This window comes from Propithecus coquereli, unplaced genomic scaffold (genome assembly GCF_000956105.1).
Source record: "Propithecus coquereli isolate 6110/MARCELLA unplaced genomic scaffold, Pcoq_1.0 Scaffold196, whole genome shotgun sequence".
NCBI classification, from domain to species: domain Eukaryota; kingdom Metazoa; phylum Chordata; class Mammalia; order Primates; family Indriidae; genus Propithecus; species Propithecus coquereli.
In genome coordinates, this window is record NW_012144522.1 from 315,671 (window position 1) to 326,119 (window position 10,449).

The window sequence follows — 10,449 nt, forward strand, 5'->3', positions numbered from 1 at the left end:
AATCCTAGAAGTATACCTAGGAAAAACTCTTTTGGATATTAGGTTAGGCAAAGAATTTATGATTAAGACCCCAAAAGCAAATGCAACAAAGCCAAAAATAGACAAACTGGACTAAATTAAACTAAACAGCTTCTGCATAGCAAAAGAAATAATCAACAAAGTAAACAGACAACATACAGAATAAGAGAAAATATTTGCAAACTATGAATCTGACTAAGGACTAATATCCAGAATCTACAAGGAACTCAAACAAATCAGCAAGAAAAAAGAAAAAACAACCTCATTAGAAAGTGGACAAATGACATGAACATGCATTTTTCCAAAGAAGATATACAAATGGGATGAAAAATCACCCATGGGGCACAATGTGCAATTCTCAGGCGATGGGTACACCAAAAGCCCAGACTCCACCACTATCCAATACATACATGTAACAGAGTCATCTTGTACCCCCTAAATCTATGAAAATAAAAAAATTGAGAAATGGTTGGATCTTTAATACGCAGTCACTGGTACTATGTATTTGTTTTTGAATCTCTTTGATTACCAGTGGATTTTACAGATATATTATTCCCAGCCCCTTCTTCCTGTTTCGTTGGGAATTGAGGGTGATTGTTTAAACACAGAAAGAGATGAGATTTTTCCGAGGAGAGTGGTTCTGACCACAGAGCCAAGACACCGTGAGCACAGGAGGGGTGCCCTCTGTGCTAACTGCACCGCCCAAATCTACCAACCACCTCCTGGGCTCCATTCAGGGCAGAGCCCAGGGGTCTGGACTTCTGTTTCTTAGAGCCATGTGCCAGATGGGTGGGGTGTTAAGGAAAAAATTATCCAATGCCATTTGTTAAAGCACAATACAGAAGACTTTATTCAGAACCAATACAATAGGTGCAGGGACCACAGGGATGGGATTTTGCAGTGGGGAAAAGAAAATGGTCTGAATGAATACAGCATGGGCAACTGGGAATTTACAGCCGAGGAGCAGGGTGGGAGGGGTCAGTAAATGGAAAATTATTAAGAGGAAACATCAGGGGTAAGGGAGATTCTGGTTAAACCGTTCTAGCTGGGTTCTTACAGTTGGCTGGTGAAGGTGACCAGACATCACCTGGGGATGGTGGAGGATGAGGAACCCGGGCAGACACGGAGGGTGATCAGATACCTGGGGTTAGACTGACTTAGCAGGATTCTTGCTAAAATCGGACAGTGCGGAAGTGAACACAGAAGCCCAGAAGTTGGGTCCAGTTGGAAAAGAGCTCAGGGCAGCCTGAGTGACCAGTGGTGAAGGGAGAACACGGAGTCTGGGCAGACGCTGGGGAAGTAGGGTTCCGGCCAAGAATCACAAAGCGCACGGGCCTTAATTAACGGAGGAATCTCAGATCAGACAGCGCCATTCTCTTTCCTTGAAGAAATGGATCAACAGGGCTGAGTCTCTCCTGGGCTTGAGACCTCGGTCTGGGGAAAACCACAGGTCTGTGCCCTGGGAGAGGCTGAGACCCCTGGTCTGAGGGAGGAGGTGGGGCATGGGACATAGGCAATGCTGCAGGCCCCTCCTCCCTTGTTATCAGACCACACCCTGCTGCCCCAAGGATGTGAGGGGGGTGCCTTCCCCAGGACCCCAGCTCTGCCCGAAACTCACCTGGTGCCCACAGCCTGGCCAGCCTTTCCATTGACTGTGACCCCGAAAAATCTCAGGTCCTTCCCCCGGAACCCAAATGAAAACAAACCCGGGAAGGCAACGCCAACCCCAAGAACCCCAAGGCAAAACCGAAGCCCCAACCTCCCCCCCCCCGGGAACTGGGGGGGCAGATGAGGCCACTGGAGACATCAGATCTGACAGATGCTTTCAACTATCTGGAAGCACTGAGCCCTGCTAGACAGAAAATGGGAAAAGAATGAAGAGCCGCAGGAAGGTAAAAGCCTTTAGAGGTATCCAAGGAAAAGCAGAAAGGCCCTCAGTGCCCAGCAGACTGGGACGGAGGTGCAGACTTCCATGAATAGACAGAAGGAGGAAATGCCGGGAAGACGCCAAGTCATCAGGGATGGGGGATATTAGACCTCCCTTCTCTAGTCAGGGAGTCAGTGTTCTGTGCCATAAATGGGTGCAAGGAGGCCCACCAGGGCCGCAGACCAGAATCCACCACCATGCCAGACTTACCTGGGTATCATCAGATGGTACAGTGCAGAAGGCCTCATCCACCAACCTTTGCACAAACAATTGCTTCTTTAGTGCACTCGCATCTGCAGACTTAGGAGCTCTCAGTTCAGAGTGAGGATATTAAAGAACATCAGCCTAGTCCTGTCCCACCTCCTCTCTCAGTCCTGTACCCCCTTTAGCACCCTCTAATGGCACGGCCTACCTGGGCCAGGAGGGAGAGCAGGGGGTCAGGTGTCAGAGCTGCAGCCCAGCGTCACGGGGGGTGGAGGGGTGGGGGAAGCGTGTCATAGCACCCAGGGTGCAGCCTGCCCTGGAGAACACGAAGGAGACCAGGACTGAGCATTGCGTCAATGCGCCGAAGACCTCTGTGCTGTGCACCTCGCAGACGTGACGATGTGAAGCTCTCGGGGGAATTTTGTGGTTCCCCTTTTGCATGCGGGGAATCTCAGGCTTTGTTTGCAAATTTCTTGCCTGAGAATTGTCAGCCCATTAGTTATGGAAGCAGAACCGGTGAGTTTCTCAGCTTCCCTCTACCCTGTTGATTATCCATCCAGCCATCCATTTGTCATTTGTGTCTGTCTGCCGATCTATCCATGTATCTATGGTCTATGAATCTGTGTATCTACGTATCTATGATCTACCTATGCATTTATCTCTCTCTGATTTATGTATCCGTGTATCTACCTATCCGTCTATCTGTTAATAACGTGTGGCTTTAAGATGGACATGGGTTCAGCCTAGTTGTGAAACATTTCACTAGAAACACCTTCCGGAAACCAAGGCCTCCCTGTGGCTCCATTGGGGAAGCTCGAGTGGGGCCCGAGAGCTGACCATCTCCCTTCCTGTGACACTGTGGACGTTGAGCCCCACGTTGAGGCCCTGTGAGCACACCCTGCACACTTCCTGACTGCAGGGCCTGTCCTGCCACCGCAGCAGGAGGACAAAGAGTCCTGGAGAGTCTAGGCCATGCACCCCCAGCCCACCACCCTCCTGGGCCTTGGTGAGTCTGAGGTGAAAAGGGGAATTTGAGGGTCGGGGGGTGGGAGGATCTGGAAGGGATCCAGGCCCCGTCTGTGGTCCAGGACATGCTGAACCCCTGGGGGAGGAGAGTCACCCCCTGCAGGCACCAGCCCGCTCCTTGTCTCCTGGGTCTGAGCCAACCATGAAGGGATGCGAGGCCTCTTGCGTGTTGTAGAAATTGGGCACGGGGATGAGTCCAGCAGAAGAAAGACTGAGCGGGTGTCCGGTTGAAGGTTGCCTTGGGGCCTTGTCTGGACCTTGTTATAGAGGAAGGAAACCATCGTACTGCGAGTTAAGATCGATTAGCGTGGTTTGGAGACAACAGGCAGCTAAACCTCTCCCTGCAGCACACTGATCCCTGACCGCAGTTTAAGGACACCAGGCAGTGGGCAATGTTCTCACAGGGTCTTCTCTTCCAGTGCTCTGCCTGGGCCAGACGACCCACACACAGGAGGGTGAGTCGCGTCTACATGATGCCTAATCCCCCCACCTCAAGGGCTGCTCTGGACAGGAGCCATGTTGACTCTGGGAGGGAGGGTCCCCAGGGTCCCCCATGTGAATATCCCTTGACAGCCTTGTCTTGACTGCTTCACATACCTGCACTATATCAATAATTGATTTCCAGACATGTCAGGCTCCCAATATCTAAAACTCGACCCATGCTTTGCACCCACATAAACCTGCTTCTCCATTACCCACCTCCACACCCCACATTCTGTTCTCAGCCAACATCGTCAGTCCTGGACTACATGATAGTCATCCTTAATTTTCCCTTATATCTACCCACATTGAATTGGCCACAGAATCCTTTTGATTTTCACTCCCTAAATGTTCTTACATCTACCCACAGCTCTTGCTAGACATCCTCTTCCAAGATCTGAAACTCCACCAGGGATCTTATGGCAGCTCCAGTATATCACCAGGGATATAGGCTCCTTCTTTCTGCTCCGGAATCTTAATTATAGGCCACGAGCATTAAGGTCACCTCTTGATGCAAAATGGATGCTGTTGCTCCAGCCATCACATCTGTCTGCAGACTGGAAGGGGAGGAAAGGCACAAATAAGAAAAAGGCCCTCCTGGCCTAATTGCTACTTTTAAATCGCCCTTCATGGGAATCTGACCCACAAGGCCTTATCTCGTTGGCATAGACATGGTAACAGAACAGCTACACAGAACGGATCCTGCAGTTGCCAAGTATTCTCTGTTGCTCATGAAGCGCTGCACCCAGCTAAAAATGAGATTCAATGATTCAAGTGATTCAGATGAGAGCGTGCAGTGCAGATGTGGTGCAGGCAATCACGGTCTTGCATCATCTCCCTCTTGTCCCTCACGGGAAGGAAAGACTGTTTCCTCACAGTGGACCCTGAGGCCCCCCTCTGCTTCCCTCCTAGGGCCCCTGCCCAGACCCTCCATCTCGGCTGAGCCAGACTCCAAGATTCGCTGGGGACGGCCCGTGACTGTGGTGTGCCGGGGACCTGCCTGGGCTGAAACATTCCACCTGGTGAGGGAGAGCGGAATCCCTAAATTCCTGAATGTTAATGCCGTGCCCGGCCCGTCTGAGGCAGAGGCCAGGTTCCCCATTAACACGTCCAGTGAAGCCAGTGCCGGGCGTTATTACTGCACCTATTGTAAAAGGTCCCGCTGGTCTGAGCGCAGTGAATCCCTGGAGCTGGTGGTGACAGGTGAGGATGTCAGCAGCCCACACCCCCGTCTCAGCTCTGCCTCAGGTTCGTCCCCCGGTCCCTGGGCCCATCCCATCTTCTGTGCTCTGTCCACGGACTCCTCTGCCCTCCTCCTGACCCCAAGCCCACCCCTCCCTCCCGCTCTACACACACGTCCCCTCTGCCCTCACACCTCTTAGGTCTCTGGAGCCCTGGTGTCATCCGGACACCACGGACGGGCTGGGCACTCAGCCCCTGCATTGGGTGGGCACAGAGCTGGCCCTGCTGGGCAGGGTGGGAAGTGGGTTCCCAGGGACTGGGTAGGGGAACAGACGCCCTTCAGGAAGCGTGTATAATTTCTGTCAAGATGGTGTGCGAAACACGTCCTTTCCACGCAGCCGGAACCCGTGGAGGCCCCAGGCCATGGGTCCCCTCTGCTGTGGTCCACCTCCCATTGGGCAGATCACAGGGTCCGGGCTGGCCCCCGACCAGGGCTGGATGGTACTTTGGGGAACCTTCGGGTCGACACCATCAGTGCCTGTGTGTGTGGTTAACCCCCGAGACGTTGCGGAGCAGGGTCTGGGGAGGAGGGTCCCACTCCACTAAGGGATGGAGGTGGGGAACCTTCTTCCTTTAGAGCAGAGCATGTTTGCTCTTCGTTCCGCTGTGATTCACACACCCCAAAGACCTAATGCAGTGTGCTGGGGTGGCCCCCATTATTCAAATTTGGGGCATATCCATTTCATTTACCCTGAGTCTGTAACACTACCCTGATAGTCTAGGGGACCTATGGGCTGGCACTGTGACCCCCCTCGGTGAAGCCAGCCTCAAGGACCCCCTGACCCTGCGCCCAGCTGAGGAGGCTCCTGCCCCACCCACATTAGTCCATGGTGCGGGGACCAGCTGGTTTGTGCTAATCCATCATGGTGCGGCGAGGCAGGGGGGGAGCTTCCAAAGGAGCGTCCAGCCCCTCAGCAGAATACCAGAGGCAGAAGAAGAGATTGGAACCCACCTAGCACCAAGAGGGGCATCCTTGGGTCCCCAGGTGACCCTGTCCCGCTCTCGGGAATCTAGAGGTGGAGAGAATGGGCCAGGTGGGCCTCCGTTGGATGCTGCGGAGTTGGGAGCAAGGCTAACAGGGACAGGCAGGGCCAGCTCAGGCTCTCAGCCCTTCTGCCTGTTCGCAGGGGTCCCGGGGACTCCAGCTCCCCGACCCGAGCCCCTCCTTTGGCTGCTGAGGGGCAGAGAACACAGCCTGGGGCATCCACTCCTGGGGGTTCTATGACGGAGAATAAGCCACGGGGCCCTCAGCCCTGCCCTGGATGGAGCTGAGCATGGGTTTTGTGGGGTCTAGATGGACATTCTCTGAGCACTGACCCCCACATCCCCCCATCACCAACGACGATAGTACAGGACTCTGTTTGGTCCTGGAGGGACGTTTCCTTTTGACAACAGCATGAAGGGGATGGTCTTCTCTTCCCCATTTTGGGGAAATACAATGAGGTGACTGTAGAAATTCCCACAGCGCCTGAGGCAGCCAGACTCCAGACTCAGACCTCTGACCGACAGTCTCCACTGCCCCTGGGGAGGCGTCTTACAGTGTCCCCTCTCAGGCAGCAACAGCAGGACCTTAGCGCCCACCACCCGGAGGGTGAAAATGGATGGTGAGATTAGACAAGAAGGGGGACCGCCTGACACCACGTCTGTTCTGGGCCACCCAGGATGTGTGGACCCCTCGGGGAAGGGCCTTCGGGGACAGACCCTGAGGGGGTGATGATGAGGGAGAGAGGGGGTCTAGGAGCAGTGTGCACGTCTGTGTTTATGTGTGTCTGTGTGTGTCTATATCTATGCATGCACACAGATATGCAGATACGATTTTAAAATATGACAAGCACTAAAAAGATCACAATGATATGGAAGGCTGCTCCTTTAAGGAGACGCACGAGGGCCGTCCAGAAAGTACCCAGAGAGGTAACCGTTCTCGTTTTAACAGTGGCTGGATACTTTCCGGACAGCCCCCGGATGTCCTATACCACGTACCCTTGAAGGGGCTGTTGCCTCAGGGCAGAAAGGCGGCTCTTGACAGGTGAGGAGGATGAGGAGTGGCCGGGCTGCACCCCCACCCAGTCTCCCACGTGTCACAGCCGCCTCTCTGCCACCCTGTGGATGCGGCGGGGTGAAGCAGCCCCCACTGTCTGGCCCTATTTGTCCAGCTGCCTGGGTGGGTTTCAATCCCTTCTTCTCCCTCTGGTATTGGAATGGAGCTTCCAGGAGGAGGAGACCCTGATGTCAGGGTGACATCCCCATGGTCTTTGTACACTGAGGTCTTAGCACCTACAGACCCTGGAGCCCCGAAAATCGCCAACCCCGTGGGAGGTCGGTTCCCGGGGACACACCAGGGTGGAGATCCCAGCACTGGGCCCCACCCCAGCCCATCAGCCCCCAGGGTCCTCGTCACTGTGTGCTCAGGACCACGTCCCCAGGAAAGCCTCAGATACTGGGACAAAAGAGATTTGAGATCCAAGAGGAAATGACACTTGCCCTAGATCCCAGAGCAGAGTTGGAGCAAAGGCTGGTGTGAATTTTCCAGCCTTGCTCTGTTCCTGGGGTTCTCTTGTTGACTGGTTGTGGGACCTGAGCATTGTGAATTCAGGGATCTCGGGGTGCTGTGGGTGGGGGCCGAAGGAGGCTGGGGAGCCAGGGATCAGGGCTTTGCTTATAAAAATATAGTCGTTGGTGGGCTCAGGAATGACAAGGTCAGTCCAAGAAGGGGAGAAGAGGCTGCCCTAGCCCTTCCTAATTTTTTTTTTTTTTTTTGAGACAGAGTCTCACTCTGTTGCCCAGGCTAGAGTGCCGTGGCATCAGCCTAGCTCACAGCAACCTCAGACTTTTGGGCTCAAGCGATCCTCCTGCCTCAGCCTCCCGAGTAGCTGGGACTACAGGCATGTGCCACCATGCCCGGCTAATTTTTTTTTCTATATATATTTTTAGCTATCCAATTAATTTCTTTCTATTTTTGGTAGAGACGGGGGTCTCGCTCTTGCTCAGGCTGGTCTCGAACTCCTGAGCTCAAACCATCCACCCGCCTCGGCCTCCCAGAGAGCTAGGATTACAGGCGTGAGCCACCACGCCCAGCTCCCACTAACTTTTTCTCATTCCTAGCAACCCCCAGTGAGGTCATCCCTCCACCCACAGAAACAGGCTCCCCAACAGGTAAGTCACCTGGCAATGTGCCCAGGGGAAGTGCTGGGCTGGGGGCAGGTTCTGGCCAAGAAAGTGGAGAAGTAGCTCCTATTTCAGGGTCACCCATCAGTGACCTCCTCCTTCTCTCTCCAGCTGGCACTTCCCAGAACTACACGTTGGGGAACTTTGTCCGCATGGGCCTGGCCGGTGTGGTCTTGCTGATCCTGGTGGCGATTCTGGCAGAAGCTTGGCACAGCCAGCGGGACTCCAACGGGGCCCTCAGGGATGGAGACCAGAGAGCGCCCGCCAGAGAGATTAGACCCCAGGGCCCAGGAGGGACATCCCCAAGGTTCTGAGGCTCACCCTGGAGCCCAAGGCGACCCAGAACCCACGTAGACTGTGTGCTTGGGGTAGCCAGCAGGGATGCTGCCCGGCTGGATCCGGATACATTCTGGGAAGTGCATCAGGGAGCAGTGGCTCGGGTACCGGCCTCTCTGCGGCGTGTCAGTCTCCTTCCTCCAGTGACTTTTCTCAACGTCTCATACTCACGATGATTGCCCTTCATCTCACTCTCCCCTGGGTCTCTCTTTCTCCTGTTTCTAAGACAGGATCCTGTTTCCCACCAACCTCCACCTGCCTCTTCACTTTCCTCCTCCTCCCATCCTGTGTCAGGGGCTTCCATGGCTCCGTCCAGGCCATTTCCTCAGCCTTTCCTCCTGTTCCTATGGTGACATCAGCATTTGGGGCTTCCCTTTTACACCTGACCAGACGTTGCCCACGTTGGAATCTCCCGCCTCTCTCCTTCCACCTGGGGCCCCGCATTCCCAGCTGCTTGGTGGGAATTGGGAACTGTTACCTTATGGCCCTGATGGCCCTGGCTTTCCCAGAGACTGACACCTGTCACTGACCTGTACCAGGGTAGCCCAAACTGTACCAAGTTATCCTTGTTCTCTTCTGGTTTTCCTTTGCATAAAATATATCTTTTCATCCCTTCACTTTCAGTTTATGTGTGTCCTTAAACCTAAAGTGTGACTTTTGTAGGCTACAGAGTTGGATCGTATTTTTAAAATCCATTCAGCCATTGTGTGTTATTTGATCACAGAATTTTATCCATGTGCATTTAAAGTGATTATTGATAGGCAAGGACTTAATTCTGTCGTTTTGTTATTGTTTTGGACTGTTTTGTGGTTCCTTTGTACCATCCTCCCTCTATCGCTGTGTCTTCTTTTGTGATTTCAAGATTTTTTTCCCCTAGTTTTATGCTTGAATTTCTTTCCTTTTATTTTTGTGTATTTACTACTGATTTTTTCTTTGTAATTGCCATGAGGCACATATAAATATCTTATAATCAGAGAAGTCTATTTTCAACTGATAACAACTTCATTATATGTGAGAACTCTAACTTCTCCCTCCCCGTATTTCATACTATTGATGTCACAGTTTGATGGTTTTATATATCATGTATCCCTTAACAAATGCTTATAAATTAAATTATTTTAATGCTTTCTTCTTTGAACTCTTATACTAGAGTAAAAGTGATTTATGCACCATCATTACAGTGTTCGAATATTTTGAATTTGACTATTTTTTTATCTTTACAATGAATTTTATACTTTCATATCTTTTCATGTTGTTAGTGTCCTTTTGTTTTAACTTGAAGAACTCTCTTCAGCATTTCTATTAATGTAGTTCTAGTGGGGATGAATTCTCACACCTTTTGTCTGTATGCAAAAGTATTTATCTCTCCTTTATTTCTGAAGGACAGGCTTACTAGACATTATATTCTTGATTGGCAGGGAGTTTTTTTTTGCCTTTAGCCCTTTGAATCAATCATCCAACTCTTTCCTGGCCTGCAAAGTTTCTGCTGAGAAATCTGCTAGTAGTCTTATTAGAGTTCCCTGTGTATGATGGGTTGGTTTTCTGTTGCTGCTTTCAGAATTCTCAATTTTTCTTTGAATTTTGAAAATTGGGTAATAACATGTCCCTGTAAAGATCATTCATCCTTTATCTCTTTGGGGTTATTTTGACTTCATGAATCTGGATGTTCATTTCCCTCCCTGGATTTAGAAATTGTTTGTTGTTATTTCCTTCAATGAACTGTGAACTTTCTGCCCTTTTCTCTTTCTCTGTCCCTTCTAGGACTCCTGTTATGCATATATTGGTTTGCTCAATAGTGTTCCACAAGTCCCAAAGGCTTTCCTTTTTTTTTTCTTTTAATTCCTCTAACTGGGTAATTTCAAACATTATGTCTTCCAGATAATTGATTCTCTCTTATCCTTGATACTGTCTGCTATTGAAGCTCTCTATGGATTTTTCATTTTGATCATTGTGTTTTTTAGCTTCATAATTTTTGTTTGTCTTTTATGGATTTAATTTCTCTGTTGAACTTTTAATTTTTCTTGTGTATGGTTTTCCTAATTTTAATTAGT

The 10,449-nt window shown here is 51.1% G+C and overlaps 1 protein-coding gene across 1 annotated transcript; it reads left to right on the plus strand.

The window, feature by feature from the left end:
- Positions 1 to 3,121: 3,121 nt before the first annotated feature.
- On the plus strand, positions 3,122 to 8,376 carry LOC105809491 (leukocyte-associated immunoglobulin-like receptor 2). Its single transcript, XM_012643313.1, has 4 exons — positions 3,122 to 3,155; positions 3,595 to 3,630; positions 4,568 to 4,858; positions 8,174 to 8,376. Exons 1-4 carry the CDS (start codon positions 3,122 to 3,124, stop codon positions 8,374 to 8,376), a joined length of 564 nt encoding a protein of 187 aa, XP_012498767.1.
- Positions 8,377 to 10,449: the final 2,073 nt, after the last annotated feature.

Excerpts from the sequence above, each read along its gene's own strand:
- LOC105809491 (XM_012643313.1), top strand. The coding sequence starts at position 3,122 with ATGCACCCCCAGCCCACCACCCTCCTGGGCCTTG. Across the intron at positions 3,156-3,594 it reads CACCACCCTCCTGGGCCTTG|TGCTCTGCCTGGGCCAGACG; the intron begins GTGAGTCTGAGG and ends CTTCTCTTCCAG. Across the intron at positions 3,631-4,567 it reads GACGACCCACACACAGGAGG|GGCCCCTGCCCAGACCCTCC; the intron begins GTGAGTCGCGTC and ends CTTCCCTCCTAG.